The 21,405-nt window shown below is 44.2% G+C and overlaps 1 protein-coding gene across 4 annotated transcripts; it reads right to left on the bottom strand.

The window, feature by feature from the left end:
* Nucleotides 1-597: 597 nt before the first annotated feature.
* Nucleotides 598-20,761, bottom strand: LOC142560333 (uncharacterized). Of its 4 annotated transcripts, none has more exons than XM_075672338.1 (8): nt 20,124-20,757; nt 17,090-17,218; nt 14,630-14,691; nt 13,121-13,282; nt 9,800-10,028; nt 7,426-7,571; nt 7,265-7,325; nt 598-859 (listed from the first exon to the last, which is right to left on the bottom strand). In XM_075672338.1, the coding sequence occupies exons 1-6, from the start codon at nt 20,353-20,355 to the stop codon at nt 7,489-7,491; spliced, it is 897 nt and encodes a 298-aa protein (XP_075528453.1). In that variant the 5' UTR covers nt 20,356-20,757; the 3' UTR covers nt 598-859; nt 7,265-7,325; nt 7,426-7,488. The 4 variants fall into 4 exon arrangements, with proteins under 4 accessions (XP_075528453.1, XP_075528452.1, XP_075528455.1 ...); XM_075672337.1 differs by having other exon boundaries at nt 598-845; XM_075672340.1 differs by lacking the exon at nt 13,121-13,282 and having other exon boundaries at nt 598-845; nt 20,124-20,761.
* Between the last annotated feature and the right edge of the window lie 644 nt (nt 20,762-21,405).

The following is a 21,405-nucleotide window of genomic DNA, read 5'->3' as shown; positions in this document are numbered from 1 at the left end:
GGAGCTAGTGCTGAGAAATTTCAACTGAATAAGAAAGCCCCAGAGAAAATTCCCAAGTGCACAGCGACAGGGTTAGCCGAGGTTCTCATTATGCTGATTAATGAACTGGGACCAAAAAGTAAGGAAGCTCTATTTAAAGCAGTAATAAAAAGTTACAAGATAGGCAAATACGAGACAGTTGGCAACAAAGTTGAATGCAACTAATTTATAAAGCTAAGGGGGAAAAAGATAAAATTCACTCATATAGACCATTGACTACAGTGATATACAGGTTGGCAATGCAGGTGAATAAATTAAAGAGGCAAGCATGGGCAGAAAATAACGGCATATTGGGAGAACTTCAGAATGGCTTCAGAATCAGTAGGTGTCTACAATTATAGATGATAACTTATTTACACAGTGTATTGAAATATTCAGACCAGTACATGTGGCTCTTTTAGACATTACTGGACCATATAACAACGTTAACAACAACATTCTGTGGGATATTGTGGAAGGAGAAGGCTTAGACAAAGACTGTACACAGCTTTTGAGGGAGATTTACCAAGAAAATACTGTTTGTGTTGAATGGAAAGGGATGAGGAGCAAGGAGAAAGACAAAAACAAAGGTGCCTTTTATCCTCACTGTTATATATGATATACATGGCAAGGATGGAAAGGGTGCCAGAAGGAATCAACGTCAGGTTTAATCACTTATACAAACAGGTGGGCACGATAATAGAGCAGGAGCTCCCAGTCTTGTCTTACGTGGGCAACATTGTGTCGTCAGCTGATAGTCAGGGCTGAGTTTCCATGTTGTCTCTCAATATCGTTTTTGTACAGAGAGTCCTCCGAGTGCCTCATCACTGAAAAGCCAAAACTGAAAGTTTATTCTCATTTTATTAAAGCAAATTGACCAAAAAACTTATTTCTTATGTCGTGTGTGCAAGTAGCCTTAATTAAGTGCAGCATCACGCATTTCATACTTCTGAGCGCAGTCTATGTGATCAATAGTAGCATGCCCTTCAGGAAGTTTAATACCTGAATGAACCAGAGTGTTTCTTACAAATTGCAGGAGGTAGGGGAAATCTGAGGTGAATTAATGGAAACGCTCCAGGTCGACAGGGAGCCGTTTCCAGCAGGTTGTTCCCCCCCCCCCTTTTTTTTGCTCCACAAATGCCAAACGAACGCCACATGGTTTAATTCCCTGCAGCTGCATCACATGTAATACCCACACATGAAGCCAGGTGCGAAACAGTGGTTCTGCGTCTCCTTTGTAGACTTTACACTGCATTCCATTCTCATACGCCCATGACAGGAAAAGTTGTCATACACCTGAAGGTACAAAGGGAACAAAGGGAACAAAGGGATCCCATATGGGTTTCACAGAAAGAAAGCTTTGCAGTTGAGAAAAAGATTCATCCTGGTCTGGGATTCGAGCCCGCGACCAACGCCTTTCCGGGGCAGTCGCCCTAACAATTGAGCTAGCTTTGAGTCTGTGCTTTGGTTCAAAGCAAGATCACGATGAGTGGTGGTGTACGTCCGGCATGAAATAAAACAGCATGGCAAACAGCGGCAAGGCAAGTATCCACATGCGGTGTCATGGTCTTGCCTATTTGTCTTGCCAGTGCTCGAATATTAATTTTTCTTATTATGTGAACAGTGTGCCATGACTCTCAGGAGTGGACTTCCTAACGTGATTATACTTATTTCTTAGTCGGTTCTTTGTTCATCAGTGGTGTGACTAATCTTTCTTTCTGTACGCCTCCATCTTTCTTTCTTTCTTTTGACCACTACCAGCGGTTTTTTCATGCGAAAGCTTTCGTCCAGAGCAAAGCAGCTGTATGGTTGGGTTGATTTTCTCTTCTGGATGGCGTTCTGACAACTGCCATTGACGGTAACCCTACGTGCCAAATTCGTCTTCATCCAATCAATATGCTTCCCCTTATTAGAAATTTGTATTGAGGTGAAGAATATTAAAACAGATTCGTCACTTTGACACACGCTGCCTCAGCCCTCCCAAAACATCGGTTGTTGCTTTTCAAAACACAGTAGTCTATCGTGTGCAAGCCTGATCATCTCTTGGCAGATGATCAAGGCCGCACAGTTTAGATTGCAAACTCTTCTTGATGGGTAAATTATTTTCAAAGAATATGTTCAATGGGACAGCCAGTCTAGTAATGTTGGAGACAGCAGCGTGCAAGATGTCGCCATATCTCTGTCAGCACCATGCCACATGCATGCTTGCTTGTTCCAAAATCTGATAAAATAATTACACCTGTTAATGGCAGTTCTGGCAATGTAGCATGGTTATACCTGCTGACCTAAATCATGATTTTTTAACATCTGAATGCCACTTAACAGCCATTAGCATTCGTATCTACTTTCATCATTCGTGCGCATTATGCCTGGTTTCCCAAACAAAGCAAGCACAACCTAGTGTTAAAGAAATGTGCCACAGGGAACTCCACAATGCGCCAGTTTGTCATGAGAAACAAATTCAATGAAAATACCAAGCATGTAGCTGGTTTTCTTCAACAAACCAGCTGGGTCAAGAGTTCAAGCCATTGCTTCACCGATATCTGTGCCAGCGAAAGCTCCTCACCTGGAGCATTGCTGTGAACACTCTTGCACCCCACCGCACATCAGGCTTTGCAGTTTGAATGCAGACATATTGCAATTAAGGTCGAGAACCTCGGTTTTCAGTTGAAATGTAAATGATCAAGAACAAAACAAAGAGGTGAGAGTGGCCAGAATTTGTATAATGATGCTGCTATGGCTGTGATCTCAACATATGCTCGCTCCACCACTACAGACACCCTCATCGGCGCTAGTTCCGTGTGGAGGGGGCCATGATTTTGACTGAGTGAAATGGGCCCTTGCAAAGGCTGTCACGACACTAAAACAACAATCTAAATATGTTTACACATTTTGGAGTTTAACTGGCTCTCAAACAATGATCATCAGCTGTCTTGCTTGCGTTTGCTTTCTTGAAAGCACTGTCACTTGCTAGTGTTTCCAGCAAATAATATTATGTTACGCTGATAACATGCACGCTGTTTATCACCTGGAAGTATCAAACATACAGCTTTAAATAAGGAAAAGGCACATAAGAAAGATGACTGTTAGTCTAGGAACACGATAAGCACGAAAGGGTGCAAACTTTTCTAACGGTGAAAGTTTTCATGTAGGCTCCCTGTTTCGAACTTTCAAACAGGTATGCAGCACCCCCTTGAGAATATCCCCTGGCACATTCTTTAGTCATTACACGGCCAGCCTGGAGTAAATGCGTGCTTCTAAGAGAGCATGCACATACTCCAGACCGGTCGTGGTCATACAAACTGAGGAAAACAATCGGTGGCTGTTCGGTCAAAGTGGTGGTCACTGACTCTATAGTACAGTGAGTGTCGGGCAAGAGTGGTGAACGAAGTTTCAAGGCCGTTGTTATTTCTGCATGGGTAATTGCCCCAACCAAGAAAGCCATATAATGGAGCCATATCCTTTTATTCCTTTCTTTCTATTAGTTTTCCGTCAAAATACCACAAGCAGGACAAGCGGTGACATTGGATTCTGGCGGTTAGGTGAGCCAGGTGAGTGCAGTCACAGCACTTGCAGCACCAGGTTGTTGTCCTTGTGCTTTTGATTGCGCATTTTGCATCCCAATGCTTGCAACACCAGCTCGTGAAGCACATGCAGACTGGTGTGCCTAAATACCTCCATGCACATCTTTCAAGCGTAATTAAAATGCTGTAATTTCTATAACTTCAATGAAACCGCCTTGGTGCAGTGGTTAGAACGTGGCTTGCAATTGAAAAGTTGGGAGTTAGAATCCCATTGGAGACAAGAATGTTTTTTCTCGAAGGGTTTTTGAAAAGAAGGCATTACACGAATGATTTGTGGAATGGATATTGCCATTCAAAGAGAAAAAGCACCTTACAAATGCTTGGCAAACTCAACTGCATGAAAGAACTGTGTTCATCTACATGTAGTCACAGCATCCTTTACATACATATACACAGGGAACTCTCGGAACAGGGCCCAAGTAGTGTAAGCCGCACAACTTGAGTAAGGATCACGCTCACGAAAGAGCTGCAGTCCAAAATTCTAAAAATATTAGCTTGCTCCCCATTAAGTTCACGGACCCCTCTCGAGTACCACAGCTGCGTACAGTATATCTTCAAAGGATGGAGAGCTTTATACAAGCAGATTCAAGCAGCTTGCACATTCAACCTGAATTCTGCATAGGTTTTTGCATACGCAGGCTACTTGGGTGCCCTACTTCACTAATGGTGGTAAAAGTCACATGCATCTACAGTGTGATCTACTGTTACAGGGAATACAAGATTGAAGAAGGCATATGAACATCCCCCTCTGTCAAGCGTGGAAGCACCCAGCTCTGCAGCAGGTCACTTGCGGTTGGCGATGCCAGCACATCTATACACTACAGTACAGTGCATTGAAAAAGCTTCAGTTGGCACTTGGAACTGGAGTGCCAGGAGAGTGAGAGCAACATGTTGGTCTGTTCTTGTTTGCCTTAAAGGGACCCTGAAACGCTTTTGACGATTTTCTACAAACGTACTGAGTCGTTAAAGCAGGCCCTTCTGATCATTAATTGACACATCTAAGTGCTCTGCGTAAAGCGTGTAATTAATTATAAGGTTTTAAAGATGCACATCGCTGCCGATCGCAGCACACTGCTCGGCGGAATTTTAAGCCGCCCCTACCCATATGACCGAAATCACCCATACGACGTCAGTGGGGCGAGCTATCCGATTGGCTGACCAGGGCGCGTGATCGATAATTTTTCCAACTTTATGGTAAACAAATGATCTTCGTAATAGTTGGAATGTTAGTTAATTTGTTTTTATGATAAGAAAGTAGCATAAAGAGAATGCACAAGAACAATTTTTCAGTACATTAAGCACTTCCGGCACACAGCAAGTGTCGTCTGCTTGTGTTATAACGTACTCCATTTTGACGAGAGCTCTGCGGTCACAGTTGGTCTCAGTCTTTTCGCGAGCACTATGATTCGACTTTGTTGCCTTGTGGACTGCGAACGTAGCGACTGGCAATATGTCAAGCTGCGACATCGTGTCCCTCTGCAAGGCAGCGTACGAGCGAACTGGCTGCTGCGCATCGGACTACCGCTATCCGATCGGCGCCAGGATTTGCGCGTTTGTGGCCGTCACTTTACACCGGAAGATTACTAACGCAACAGCGTTTCGAGAGTCCCGTATTAGGGCAAACGTAAGCGCAAGGGGACAGGGTCCGGCCGCTTGACTGTGCCGTAACGGGATGAGCCGAGATGAGCAGAAGGGCAAATGTGAATGGTCTGCATGGTGCAGCCACCTGGTGGCATAGAGCGCAACCATACACAGTAGCAGCAACGAAGCGTATTCTTCTTTGCTGCTGGTGCGTATTTTTCGCAGGAGTGTAATCATCGACACATTGTTTTCATAAATGTTTAAAATGTTTTACACTTGGTTAGAGCAATATTAGCGCTTTGTTTGGCTGGTTAAGCACTGCGCCAACAAGTGTCTGGACCGTGTAGACCGATCAGGCCGCTCACGTACGTCTACGCCAAAGTTCCTTCATCAGCTTGAGTTTATGCCTCCAGTGATTTGCCGAAATGGCCAGCTTGCCTGTGGTTAACGGAATACCAGACACGTTCGGCGCTACAACAGAATGCTCGCAACGTACGCTGCTTCGATAGCTCTCGCTTGGGGTCGACAGCCAAGCGGCTAGCGGAGGGGTCTCGCGCGGGCGGGGGGGGGCTCCAAAACAACCGGAAGTGGACGATGTGACGTCACATCGTGACGCAGGACCAGCGAAGGCGGAGCGTAGCCCCGCTCGCTCGGCGAACGAGTTGAAGAGGAAAAGCGTGGATGGGGAGGAGGGTAACTTCTAATCGCTTGTAGCTCCATTAATACGTAACGCTTCACTCAAATTGTGGTGCGAATGTTCTACTTAAGCTGTACCCTACGCGTCTACAAAATTTGTCCGAACCGTTTCAGGGGCCCTTTAACAGTAGACTGCACTGTACGAGGGGCGATACAAAGAAGGAGGAAAAAAAAAAGAAGTGGAAGACAGGGAGGTTTGTCTGTGTAAATGCTGAATGGCTATCCTGTGCTTCGGAAATGCGTAAAGGGAATGAAAGGTGATAGATGGAGAGAAAAGATAAGAAGAGACAGAAAAGATATGAGAGAGAGAAAAGAAAGTTGGAAGGCAATTCAATTTCCGGTTGAAGTTGATAAAGGATAAAGTCTTCCTGAGCAAGTTGGGGTTGAAATAGGGGCGGAGTCACTGCACCCGGCGCTCTATTGCATCACCCCTTGCATGAGGGGAGGAGCACTGGACTCTTAAATTTTTTGCCTATACTCTCTTTGGGATCTGCATAGATTTTGAGACTGCACCCACATTCGGGATCTGCCCACATTGTGACGCATAATAATGCTTAACTTTTTATAAATTTCCATGATTTTACATGCAAAAACTATGATCTGATTATAAGGCACGCTGTTGCGGGGGAACATAGTCAGTGGCGTAATGGTTACTTGTCAATATTCTGTGCTAAAGGTCCTCTGCTCGAATCCAGCCATGGGAAAAATTTATTGAATGTTTTATTTAAAAGACTGGCAGCTTGGGTGAACCATTGGCTGTGATAGCAAGGTTCAGCCCTCTGAGTGAGTGAAGTAACTTTATTTTGGTCCAGAGACGACGCAGGGAAGACTCCGCGCCACCCGGCTAGTCCCACGTAGGGACCGCCAAGCCCAGCTTGACGGCCCGATCGCGGGCACTCTGGACGGCCAGGGTTTGGTCGTTGAGTTCGGGGCTGCCCAAGAGCGCAGCCCACCTATCTGCTTGCACTCCTCAGACGGTGTACAAAGTATATGAGGGTGCGACATCTTGGCGTGATGCAACACTTTAAGATACTCCTGCTTGACGTAAATAACAGCACAGTGTCAGCTACAATATTTCTGGCAATGCCAACGCGATAAAGAGTGCCGCCAGTGATGTTGCACGCATCACATATCGAGGATGCACGAGGTGAGACTGACGGGAGACCGTCAGTGTTCAGAAAATGCCCCAAGCATCCCCACACGCTGGCTTGCATGGAGGAAATTCTTAAGGATGTTCTATTCTGCCTGCCATTCAATCTACGTCTTGTGCACATAAATCTGCACATATTTATCTCTCATGTGACAATGTTGCAAAGCTGTTCCGACACATCAAGGATATTAAATTATTAAGATTAATGAGACCAAACGGGCGAGTAACTCCTTACGTATGCATCATCCTCAGTGTATTCTTCAAAGCAGCACAAACTCTTCTTGAAGTAAGTTGCCCTGAAAATAAAAAAACAATGACAACGTAAGTTTTGTTCATAACAATTTGAAAGGAAGATTTGCACTTCCATTCTGTTCAAGTATCACTGATTGTGCCTACCTGTAAACATCAAGAATTGAAGCAACACTACGGGATTTCACTGTAGACTGGCAATACCATGGTTTATGTGACAGCTGCCACACGCAAAAGCAGCCTGTGACAAGTCTGGACATGACTGTGCTGTACTGATGGACTGGCCTGGACCCCTGTAAAGGTAAACGAACAGGGCGCCTGTAAATTATTTGCCCCATAGTATTACACACAAACAAACAAATTGACACAAGATCCCAGCTTACACATACACATTTGACAGGCTCATTTGATTGATTGATTGATTGATTGATTGATTGATTGATTGATTGATTGATTGATTGATTGATGTCCTAAAGTTGCGCAGTAGGCTATGAAAAACCCTGGTGAAGGGTCTCAAATTAATTTTGACTACTTTGTGGAGTTTCATCCTAAAGGGTGGCATTGCACCTCAATTAAGATGCGGCTGCCACAGTCTGGCATTGCCACAAATGAGAAAGCCTAGATCGCATGCATGCAATTAAATAATTTATTCATTTATTTACAGATTAAATAATAAATAAATTAAACAATCTGACTTTAATTGTAAAGCTGCACAGTGGGATACGAGGGAACCCACCACAGAGAGTTCCTTACTAAATTTTATCACCTTAGAGTTTCATCTTACACGCACCGTGTTAGCTCGGTGGCTACAGCATTGTGCTGCTGAGTTTGAAGTCGTAGGTTCGATCCCAGCCGTAGTGGCTGCATTACGATGGCAGCAGAATGCAAATACACTCTTGCACTTACAAGAAGCCAAACATATTATGCTGGCATCTTTTTAATTCTGTTAATTAAGCTATCTTTAGATACACAATTAAGTCTTGACACTTCTAATTGAGATGTTGGATCAAGATGGCTTCTGGGCAGCAACAATCGCCACAAATAACTGCTTTAGACATTTCAAAGAGTTCTTTTTGATCTGTTAATGTCCTGAAGACAATACAATGGCTGTCCATTGCCTTACGCCGAATCTGAGGTGTTAATGACCTGTATTTATTTGAATCTAGGCCAATAGTTGTTCTTTTTCTCAAATAATCACATACCAAACTCTAGGGTCGGCTTAAATTCGAGAATTTTAGAAAATGCGCCAGTTTGTAATTGAAAATGATAAATATGGTGCATAGCTAGCACCATCTAAAAAAAGTCAGTATCACAGCTGCTATTAGCTGCACCAGTAGCTAACTAAAGTACACGAGCGATGTCGCTATTTTGACCTGTGTCGTATCAGCACGCGGCGTGGCCCATGGGGTGGAATTATCGTAAAGGCACCAAACAGGCAATGCCACTATAGTGCCATTTTCAAATGAAAAGTTGTGCTAGCTGCAGAGGCATCGTCAAACGTTCTAGCCGGTCGGGACTTTAGCATCAACGAGAAAAACGTCAGTCATTGCAGGAGGCAACGGGAGACGCTTTTTGCATGTGCCGCAACGAGAAAATGACAGCGATGAGGAAAACAAGCCCGCGATAACAGAGAGGAGCTGTTCACCGAGATTGTGCGACGTTTCAATGCGTACAAGCCGTGCCGCACTGTCTGTGCATGCGTGGGCATGCGTACACAAGTGTAGGAGGCTAGCAGCGATGATGGCATAGAGTGAGCTTGGCATGTTCATATTAAATAAATGCTGTTTTCATTTTGTGAACACTGTCCTCGCTTTTTTGTTCAGCCTACATTCGAGGCAAGGTTCTTCTTTTTTTTGGCTTCGGACATTCGGGGGTCGGCTTAGAATCAGGGCCAGCCTAGATTCGAGTAAATACGGTAAGCTTAAAACAACACAGAAGGCTGTTCAAAGCCATAGGGACAAAGTGCGGACAAATCCATGCACTACTCATCATTCTCATGCTAGACGAAGTCCTCTACCTATAGCACGTGTGGACACTAGTGCCCTCTAGTAATTTTTTTGAAGCTCTATTGACCATGATAAGCTGCATACCATGTATGCTACCCTGTGTGCATCTGGTCCAGATTGAGAGCCCCTTGACTTGGGACGTGAATGTACTGTGCAGAAATGTAATTGTGGTGCATCGATGGCTTGATAGGGACTGCCTCAGTGTATTATTGCCTTGTGGGTCCTGCCTACCAAAAATTCTTGCTTAGCTATCAATTGAACAGGTTGCCGAGCCACAAAAAACTGCAATGTGCCGCTTAACAGCAACAAGACAGACAGAGAGAGAGGGGGGGGAGGGAAGTAGGGAGGGAGGGAGGGAAAGGCAGAGGGATGAACAACGTTGCACATGGTTTGCTATCCTACACTACCAGGGAATGGGGACAGAGAGAACAAAAAGTGTGGGAAAGTGATGGGCACACACACAGCACTGATTGAAAATTCAAAGGCAGTCACATACAACAGCAAAATTATCTCACCGACAGATGGAGCCTTGATATAAGTCTGCACTGCCCTGGTGTTGCGTCTGCGAATACATGTTCGGGCGGCAAACCTGGGCGTCCGGTTTGAGGCTGCCCTTGCTGCAAAAGCTGCTCGCTTGTGGCATTTCTGTGCAACAGTGCCAGCTAGGTGGTCCAGACCACTTTTCTTGCGTCTTTTTGCAGGATGACTGCGTCGCTCTGCTGCACTCGAACTTTTCTGGATGCACTGTTTTAAAGCCAAAAAACAAAGCAGTCTTCAGGCAGTCAGAGGTTTGGAGTCAGTGACTGCACTAAACGAGCCTCACAGCGCAGAGAATGTGCTAGCCTTCACCAGGCTTGCATCGTCGTTAAAAGTTTCATCAAAACAGCCGATAACGCCAGCATGCAAAGATTGAACACAACAATAGAAGCAGGGGAATCTTTTTGCTTATACTCCCTTTCCTATATGTATGCAGCAGGCTATGCTACGAAGGCTAGAGAGACTGCTACGACTGCTTGCATTCACAACCACAAAATATGTACACAGTGCATCACATAAGAAGGAACAAATGCAGGTATGGGTGTCACACAATTCAACGCAACATTGTCTCACACTTTGCGGCACAAGATATGACGTAATTATTATATGGGAGACGTCGCAGACCTGCCTATTTACCACCAAATGACCAGAGTGACAGGTTCGTGCCACCAGGGGCCACTGCATACCACTAGTGCTCGCAACCAAAACATCGTAGGTCATATATTTGGAATACAAAGATGAACAAATAACATGCAATTGGATGTCACCTTACAGCCACAAGTTGCAGTAAGACCTCAAGGGAGTTCTGGTCAAGTCACACTACCAGTAATATCGTATTCATTTGATTTATAAGGCAGCCCCAATTATAAGGCGAGGGTGCAGTTGGGGAAACTGAGAAAAAGAACTCAAGTACACACTAATATGAGGCAACATAGAGTAGTTAATGGATTATTGAGACTCGGCAGGGAGTGCCCGAAATACCAAACAATTGGAAGCCCCGGAATAATCAGTGCGGGTTTGTGATGTGTGGTGCGCAACACGGTGCGGTGATCGGGACGTTCAGGAGCAGACGACACTGAGTGCACGCGCGCCGAGGTGGAAGAAGGAAAACAACGACGCCGAAGAGCGTCCGGCACGAGAACGCGCGGCGCATGAAAGACAACAAAAAGAAGAAAAGCAACCAATTAGAAAAAACCACGGGGCGTCAGGCAGCCAATCCGAGAATGCCAAATCGGCCAGACAGAAGAAAAAGCGTGGTGAGCTGGCAGAGGAGAGGACACGCAGGGAGACGCCGGGGAGACGCCAGGAGAGTCCCAGGAAGCGACGGCAGGAGGAGGTCAACCACCGGAGCGGGCGTTGAAGACGGGCCGTCGGGTTCCGGACCCGAGCCCACCAGGACTTCACCCGACCGGGGCCTCCTGCCAACCTGTTCCTGTGTGTCGCCCGTCTACCCGAGCGTGCCGTCAGCTCCTCAACGCCTGTCAGCTTCTGCGCCAGTGGGCAGGACAAGAACAGTCGGGCTATGGGCCCGAGTTCTATGCCAGCTGCCCGGCCAGAACGCCGCCCCGTCTGTCGTGCCGCCCTCTGCCCGAGGCCGGCGTTCGAGCTTCTGTGCCCATGGGCAGGGCAAGAGCAGTCGGGCTATGGGCCCGAGCTCTACACCCAGCTGCCCGGCCAGAACGCCGCCGCCGTCTACTCCTGCCACCAAGCCGCCTGCTTTTCCTCGCCTAGCCAGAGCGGGCGCACTCCAGTCGCCCAGTCGGTCAGCTTACGCCGCGACCTATGGTGAGACCGGCGCCACTCCTTTCGCCAGCTTGTCGCCGCGTCGAGACTGTTATGCGTCCCCGCCCTCGTGGCAAGCCCGGACTCGCGCACCCGTTAAGCTCATGCAAGCCCTATGTGTGTGTCTTTTGCCGCAATGTCTTCTTGAGTGTTTATTTTAGACATGCTTTCCATTTCCTTCTATTTGCTTTATGCCGCTTTTTAGTTTGATTAAAAGTCTTTGTGTGTGTGTTCAAATCAACGGCTTTGTCCTCAATTGGGTTCTCGGAGGCTCCGCCTAAGAGAACCAACCGAACCTTTGAGTACACGAACCTTTGCCCCATATTAGGGTCATCACAGGGTTATATATGAATTTCGTCCAGAGGTGCCGCTTCACAGCAGCGCAAATTTCACTGTTTTATGTGGATTCAATGCATCATGCACCACGATGCCATGGAGCCACACCAAAAGGAGAACTTTGCATATGACAGTTAAATTTTTAGAATTCTCGTTGCAGGTTATATGCAGAAGAATAGTGTACTGCTTGACCTGCCAAGGCTTATTAATTGCTACAGTTTGCACTGCTGCCTAAAACATGGGTCGCCAGAAATATGGCACTGCCACATTGAATGAGTAAATGAATTTCACCCTCGCATATAAGGCGAAGAGTGACTTTGAGGCTAAGGATTCTGGGAAAGAAACCTGCCCTTATATTCGAATAAATACGGTAAGTTTACAACAATAGTGGCCAGGAGCATATCAGGCGCTGTTCAGATTGTGCAAGTGCAAAAACAGCTCACCTTTAATTATGCCTAGAACTACCTCACTTAAGGTTGTTTTAAGAAAAAAAGAACTATAATAGAAATGTGAAAAATTCACTACTGCTATAAAATGTAAATTACACTTGACAAACACAGCGATGCTGGCAACCTTATGCTTACCCACGTCTTTGTGAACGACATTGCGCGGCTACCAATTTTTTCTGTTCTTTCTTAAAATCGCAACTTTTTGCACCAGACAATTTTGTGAGCCTTCTTTGCTACAAAGTCTGCACAACTTCTAGACCGCCTACTTCGCATGCAGTTGTGAAGCACAGCGGAGCATGACCACGACAAGACAGGTGCAGGAAACCTCACAGTAAACAAGATATATGACACTTCTACATACATTTAAGTTGTGGGCAGCAGCAAGCATAAATATGATCGAGCAGTGCCTGAACTGTTTTACATATCCAACCAAAACCTTTAGTATATCTACAAGCAAGAGTAAACTTAACACAAACAAAAATTAAGTCTTCAATTGTATCTTAAGCACTGTGGGAACAAGGATACTCATTTCATTTGTCAAGAAAGATCACCAAACCCCTTCACCAAAAGCTCCATCAAACTACCTCAGCAGAAGGACAACCGTGTAACATTAAATGCATCTTCCGTGAGATCAAGGCGGAGCTAAAGGACTTCATGGGTGCTCCTGTGACATGGGTGTGAGACAGCTTGCACATCCGAAAGCTTTCAAGGGATCAAAAATTTGGTTTTCACCTGGACACTTTTCTTTCGCAGGTCTTTTCTTGTGTTACACACTGCTTTACGATGAAGAAGAACCTTCATGACCTCATCCTCCTGCGCTGCAATTTCAGTGGCAGTAACACCTTTATCAGGAAGGACACATTCCAGATCCTCTCTGTCTTGATTTCCTTGCCCCTGCATCCAGGTGCAAATAATTAAATGAAGCAACAGTAGCTTTAGGGAAAAAAGTAATCTTCAAAAAAATTGTATACAGTAATGTAACTCTCCGGCATGTTGACTGCACTCTGAATAAGGCCCTCAAATGCCTTTTCTTGAAGCTGAGCAACAAATTAAAATAAGTGCAATGCCTTCCAAAGAACACTATGAATCTATTTTCTGAGAAATTTTGGATAGGGCCTTATATGAGAGAGAAAGAGAGAGATAGATGCTCTTTATTGCAATGCAGAAATTTTTCCCAGGATTCATATTAGAGGGAGCCGCAGTGCTCCCTCTAATATGATATCTATAGGGATCTCTATGGCCCTAACCCCTTCGCTGCCACATAGCTTTGGTGTTTGGTAATTTATGTAGCGTTTCGCGTGCCACGCAGGCTCTGGGAGCAGTGGCCCTTGTGCATGCATTCTGGAGGCCACAAGAGGCAATACATGAAAGGCCAAAGATGAAGTTGTGAGCACCGCAAAGACATAATCCTAATGCTTTAATTATAATGAAACCCACACAGATTATTCATTCTAACACATCTAGATTTGCCAGTAAAAATTATCTTCCTTATTTCTGCACCATAATATGGGAAGCAAACAATCCTGATTCTAAGCCATAAAATTTCGCAATGACTCCCCGGCTTATATTTGAACTGTCACATGCCTAAAAAGTTTCAAACGACTGATAAAAAATGAAGCTCTCATAGTTCATATTATAAATTGCTGTTCTCTGGTCCTTCTCCACATTTCGTAGTTCCCGATGCTTTTTGAATACACTATTTGCTTTTCCGTGCCTTTAATGATAATTTTGTACTTGATCCCTCTGTTCAGTTGCTATTCCAATTAAATTTTAAGAGTCATTACAATGAGTGGTCTCATTACAGTGATTCCTTCTGGACCTGTTTCCATATATTTTTTACCATCCACTGTGCCACATTTCAAACCAATAAATTGAAATTGAACTACAGTTGTTCTTGAGGAGAAGAATGTGGTGGCTGCTGCTACAGCTGTTGTTGTCACAGTAAATGAGTTGAAAGCCAGAGGAATCATGAAGATTGGACAAGTTTTTTCTTTTCTTTCTAGTGAGCACCCTGAAAGGCAAGTTTGCAATTCCCTGATGATAGCGATAGGGGCTTGTTGGTACGGCATATCTTATTTTCTTTTAGCACAAGCTGAACAAGGACAACAGAAAGGCACATCTGACACACATAGCGCTGCGTGTGTCAGATGTGCCTTTCTGATATCCTTGTTCAGCTTACAATGCAACAAAATAAGATAAGTTGTAATTCCCTACAGCCAAATGGTGATAGCGATCCCTTACCTGGATAAGCTTTCCATGTGTGTGTTTTCCTTCACAGGGTAGAGCTGGTGTTGGTGGGCAAGCTGCAGAAATCAAGACCGACAAGTGGCACCGCACTGAATTTTCACACAAAGAACACTACGACCAATCAGAACTGAGCTGAGCCCACTTCCATTAACTAAACCCCAATCAAATTAAATTTTTCCCTTAATTCAATACACACAAAAAAAGCCCCTGTCAGCAGCAATGGAGGGATTACTATGTGCTGTGCCTTTTATTAGATCGACCAACAAAATGACATGCATCAGATATTTCGAAATCTCGGCTGACATATGCATATGAACTTGCATCCGATGGCACAAGTCAGTGAGGGAAAAATGTGGAGGAGTGTAATGCTGTGAGTACTATGCTCACAGAACGAAATACAGCAGGGAAACCTTTAGATAAACTCCCGAATAAGCGAAGTTACCCAAGAGTGCTATGTCACATTGTTACGCGTTTGTTCACCACAGTTGAGAGCTAGGAAGAGAGAGGGCACTGCAGAGTCTGCGGGTTGATAACGAGGGCCAATTTACACGTTGAAGCCAAGAAATCGCCTATGAACAGCTTTTCACTGGTACTATTCGAAGTGCCTTCCCCTAGCCCCAGCAACGCTGCACTTCATAGATGACTCGGGCATTAGCAACTCAGCACTGAGTAATTAATGACTGTACAGTGCATTTGTACGTTAAAACACTTCCCTTTTCTGCAGCATTCACACTAAGCGAGTTTTCAGTGTCCCTGCTGTTGCCTAAAGTCAGGGAAGCAGACTGATGAAAATATTGAAAAGCAATTAGGGAAGATGAAGAACATGTGAAGGGCTGTGGAGGACACTCTAAGAGCCAGGCTAGGTCATTTTATTTACTGCATTTGTGGTATGTTAACATAAGTTGTGAGGGAAGTAACATCAAAGTAATTGATTACTCTTTATTAATTGCTAAATTGCCTTCACAGGTCAATTTTTAATGCAGTAATTGTAGTTGATTGTTTCTTTTCTTTTTTTTATAATGAGTACAGTCTGCTGTCTGTACCTGTAGTCACATAAAGGGACACTAAAGGCAAATATTAAGTCAAGCTAAAGTGACAGATTAATGCTCAAGAATTTCTAAGACATAATTATTATCACAAATAATCGAGAAATTGAGGCAAATGCAAGAGGATATGATTAGAGATTCCCCCGGGACATTCAAGTACTTGCGCGATGACGAAAGCACTCCTCAGTTAAATTTTGTCACTAGTATTCAACCACTCGTTGCAAAAAACATTCTTGTACGGTATTACAATATGAAATAAAATGCTACTTGCCTTGTTTTATTTCACTTTTAGAAAAAAATACTTATTGAAATTATCGTTCAGAATGACACGGGTCGTCGAAAGGTTTAGTTTTTTTCTCAACTATGCAGCGCCCATGCTTTCATGTTTCAGCAGTTTTGTTATTGTGTAGTGCTGCGCTGGTATTTCTGGCTCGTGAAACTCGTATAAATTGCAAGTCACACAGAATTCAACTTCCATGTGATGTCGAGCGATGCCCCAATGGTCTACGCCACTTGACCAAAAAGCAGCTCCACCACTCTGTCTTGGCTCAATACCACCGTCTATCAGGCGCTGTTTAACTCGATGACGGCAGCAAAGGGTGGTGATGGCGTAAGCAACGTCACTACTCCCCTGATTGGGTGGCGGGAGATATTAATTTAAAAAAAGGTATTCGGACCCTTCGGATGAAATTTTCTTGTAAATTAATTATTTTCCTAGCATGAGAAAAGCGCTGCAACATTTCTGGAATGGTATTTAAACAGTCCATGTTGACTTAGTATTTGCCTTTAGTGTCTGTTTAAAGGCATCAACCAAAAAAGTATTTAAGGACTCTGCAATCAAATAAACACTTCTAGAATGAAAAAAAATAATTATGCTGATTTCTTCAGCAACATTGAGCGCAGCTTAATTGTGCGGGTCGCTGTCGGGATCATGGAACACCAAGACCTCATCCGCTGACTCAGAGGAATGTGCAGCTCTGGGAAGTCCCATGCGGATCAGAAATTTGTATCACGAATCGCAGCTGGGTAAAACTAGGTAGAATGCAAGAGTAACACCAAAACTGAACGCACTGCACTTAGCGTATTTTGGCTGTGATTTTTCCAAAATTGTTATCCTAAAACTCAGACCGGCCATCATATCCAATTGTAACAATTTTGTGCTACAGAGCTTATAACTGACTTCATGTACACTTATGCTAAAGCATACATCATTTTCCTTTTTTGTTTTCAAAACTTTTTGCTGCCTTTTCTATACTGTGCAAACATATTCACTGCGATTTTTAAAAATAGTTTTATAGTTGTTTTCGGCTTCTGTATATTCAGCATTCTAAATATACAACTCCCTTCTGTAACATCCTCAAGGAGCGTAAAGGTACCATTGGTGCTTGCACCAAGCTGAAAGACACACCATGACAAACTTGAGGGGATGCCTGCCGCCTTGATGAACCTTCCTTGCCTTGCATCTGTGCAGGCAAGCATTGTGAAGGCATAGCGGTCCTCTTGAGCCTCTTGCGACGAGGTGCCCACACATGTGGGTCTGCGTAACACAGAAGGAAGTGAAGCATTCAGAATATGGGGGGTTCTTTGTGAGTAGCAACAGACCCACTTCCTTATTCGCAAGTGTGCTTTTCTGCATTGCATATTTGCCAGTGCACAATGTGGTTCAAATGAAGACAAAGTGCTAGCCGCAGTTCTTTATGTTATTGTTTACACCTTGCGCATCTTTCCCCAAATATTTTGGCTGTTTTCGTTGCAGTACCAAACACCTTCTCTTTAATTCCGTCTGAATCTTGGCCAATTCCCCATTTTGGATATGAGCCATCAACGATAGGCAAACAAACAAACATGCTGGGACTTGTCTCCTTGTGCATAGTTTCATCACAAGTCATATCTGCATTTTCCTTGTCAAAAGACAAGCAGACCGTATTCCTACATGCTGACTGCAGAAATGACACCGCCATTAGCTTGGCAAACTGCCTCACAGGAAACCTAACTTTACAATTATGAAATAGGTAACTAGTCAATGAAAGTCCGATCCTTTACATAGCAAATATCGTGCCAATTATGTGTTTCTGTGCAATAACCATCTATGCAATGACACATCAATTAAGGCACTGCTTTCCAGACTGTGCTTCTGCAATGACCCAGTGTCTATGGCAGTCTGCCACTTAGCTGGAGGTCGCAGGTTCAATTCCTAGCCACTGCAGCTACATTCTGATGCAGGAAGAATGCAAAGACACTCGAGTACCATGTCTCGGGTGCATGTGAAAGGACCACAAGTGGTCAAGATTAATCCGCAGACTCTCACTACTGCATCTATCATAGCCGATAAGTTATAATGAAATGTTAAACCACAGAATTTAATAAAATCTGTATGCCAGTGACCCCCGGGAGGGGCCCTTTCAATGTACCCGTAAAACACATGCGACAGCATTCATGGATCAGCCTCAAGAATACATAGTTTGGTGCACTTTCACACGACATGCCATATCAGAATCTGATTTTATTCTCTCAGGGACTCCAGACAAAAAGCTAGTCGCTAGCTTGACTGGGTCTGAGGCCCCTGTTTGAATGGCACAGAACAAGAGAGGCAGGAAATAACAAAAACATACAACAGCGAAACGAAATTTACCCACAAGTGGAATATCGTGTTACGTAGTATTTCCGTGCATATAGGTACTAGAAAATGAAATAGATATCAACATATGGGTAGAATATTCAGAAGTAAATAACACCATAAATACACGCAGAACAGCATAAGTACCACTCATGGACAGAAAAACTGCTTATTAGAATGCATGTAAATACAGAGAAAAACAACGCTTTCAAGTAATGCATCAGTTAGGTTGCAAGAAAAGAAACCCAAGAATACGCTACCTATACTGCGAGGGTGTCATGCCCAGCAGCTTTCTAACCCAGCTGATTACTTGGTTTGTTTATTTGTTAACACAAGTTTAGCTCCAGGTATGGTTTATGCGGTGAATTAAGATAACCATAACAGCAGCTCAGTAAACGGTAAAATGGAGCAAGCGCTAGCACCAAGATACCTTTCTTTTACATCTTTTGCTGGTGCCCAGCTTTGTCGCAAGAATTTATTTGTTTACACACCTTTAAGCATGAAGGCCTGAAAGGGCACTACATAGGAGGGGGAATGAAAACAGGATTGAGGACAGAATGCATTTTTTTTATTTTGCATACTACAGGAACACAGTAATACAATGTGAATACTAATAAAATGGTAAATAAAGAAAACAAAAAGCTTACACAGAAGTGAGCAAAATCATACTTATTGAACCTTGTTATTTTGCAAAAACACACGATGCATAAACTGAAATGAAGCTGGCTAGATTAACGTGGCGATACAAGCCAGTAAAGGATTCCATTAGGCGATTGAAAGTGCGAAAAGTGAGAAATGTCATAACAAATAGTGTCAACAAAGATAGCATAAACTTTGTGCACTATCGACGTGAGATTAACTATATGGGGCATGGTGAATAGTTCATGTAAATGAATTACTAATTGGATATGTGGTGCTAGGATATTGTTAAAAGCAAGCAAAATGGGATACTAGAGGACTGGTTTTGTCAGCACACTTGTATCACAAAAACATGTTTCAAGTCTTCCAGTACACTGCTGGAATCTAAAGAGAGAGAGAGAGAGAGAAAACAAGGGTACGAAAGGCAGGGAGGTCAACCAGAACAGCATCTGGTTTGCTACCCTACACTGGGGGTGGGGGAAAGGGGAATAGAAAGAGGGAGAAAGGGAGAGAGTAAGTACTGAGTACGTGTGGGAGGGACACCATACACAATGACACTATAAACGGTCTGTTAAGCCTGTGCACTTCAAGCACCGCACTAGTGCACGAATTGTGGAATCTAAAGATGATTGAATTATTAAAGGACGTGGGACTTGTGCCCATGTGAACTCCGAATGGTCATAGAAAGACATCGCCATTGAATTTGTCAGGCACTTTCATGACGCTGAAAAGCTGCTTTTAGTTTGTTGCCATAGACACAACATTCTTTATGTTCCTTAATATGGCTGTGACTGTTATTTCTCAGCACACCTTCACAAGTTCGAACGGTTGCGAAAATAACCACCGAGACAGCAGTAGCAGCAGTTTTCTCAAGCAGTGAAATGGAAATGCCATGATGTGCCACAAGACAACTGGCCTGGATTGCGTGCCGTGATCTCACCTTCCTGATTGGCTGCAGGGTATCAGTTTGCTGCAGCAATTCCTACCATCGCACAGACAAATTCAGCTATATGTAAGAAGTTGAAGCTTCGATCCAACGGTCTCAATGAACACCCGCGCGAAGCAACTCACCGGCTCGTGTCGCGAGCATGTTGTTGCAAGGCCGCGCTTACAAAAACAAGTCCGCGACAAGGGCAGCGCAAGTCAACACGCCGTAGGCAATTCGCGTCCACGTTAACGCGCTTACCCACGTTGCCCCAGAAGAAGTCACTAGCGACGAAGTGCGCGCTGCAAACTCTCATTGCCGGGGTCACGGGCTTACAGATGCGAAGTCTCGCACACCACTCTTCCTTCTTGGCTGCATCGAGCGGGAACGCATGGAGGCTGGTTTCTCCGTTCACGGCACGGTTCGTGCAATGCGGAACGCTGCAGATGCGATTGCTATTAAACCTATTAAACTTTATCATCTTTCCATCCATGAAAGCTTAACAAAGGACGGAAAATGCGAACACCCAAACCAAAAATAATTGGTACGCGAACGATCCGTCACATTTTACGTTCGGTGGAGGTGCACAGGTGTTCTGTGCTGCGGCGCTGTTGTCAATCCTCTCTCAGTAGCTGCTGCAACTGTTGTTCAGGTGGCACCACCGCTGAATTTCGTTCTCTATGTCACCGCACTGACCGCGCCGCGAATCGGATAACGTCTGCAGCACGGTGGAAATTTTGTAATGGATGTGGCAGTGAATTAGCGGCATTTTTGTGCTCAACGTGTTCAAAAGAGCACTGGTGTACCGTCGAATGATCGAGTCCTAATGGCGGGAAATTTGACAGATTGAAGGATCGAACGTTGCTGACAGAATGTCCTCCGTCGTCGGTATATTCTGTTAAATGTGTCGTCTCGGATTGCCCAACGCGCCGCTATCCACCAATGAGCATATTTTTCTTCGCCAATAGGTAGCGCTAACACTAACAAACCCGTATTTTAAACCAGAAGGCGAGTTAAATTCTTTAAACAGGTATAAGTGTGACGATTAGAACCTTCCGGTTTAGTAGCAAGAAACTCAACGCTCTTAAATTCTTTAAATTCTGCAAGAAACTATCCATACTTTATTTCGTCGCCAAAAGGTAACGCCACGATCATCATATCCATATTCTAGACCCGGAAGTGAGCTCAATATTTGAAACAGGTATTGAGCGTGATGCTGCGGCTCTTGCGGTTTGTAGCAACGTGACGATTAGAACCTTCCGGTTTAGTAGCAAGAAACTCAACGCTCTTAAATTCTTTAAATTCTGCAAGAAACTATCCATACTTTATTTCGTCGCCAAAAGGTAACGCCACGATCATCATATCCATATTCTAGACCCGGAAGTGAGCTCAATATTTGAAACAGGTATTGAACGTGATGCTGCGGCTCTTGCGGTTTAGTAGCAAGAAATTATGGATACTTACTTCATTTTGTCGTGAGAAGATAGCGCCACAATCATTAAATCCGTATTTGTACCTAAAAATACCCGAATTTTTTAAACAG

Source organism: Dermacentor variabilis, chromosome 10, assembly GCF_050947875.1.
Source record: "Dermacentor variabilis isolate Ectoservices chromosome 10, ASM5094787v1, whole genome shotgun sequence".
Classification (NCBI taxonomy): Eukaryota; Metazoa; Arthropoda; class Arachnida; order Ixodida; family Ixodidae; genus Dermacentor; species Dermacentor variabilis.
The sequence above is the reverse complement of the archived record's forward strand: the minus strand, read 5'-3'. Positions and strand labels throughout refer to the sequence as shown.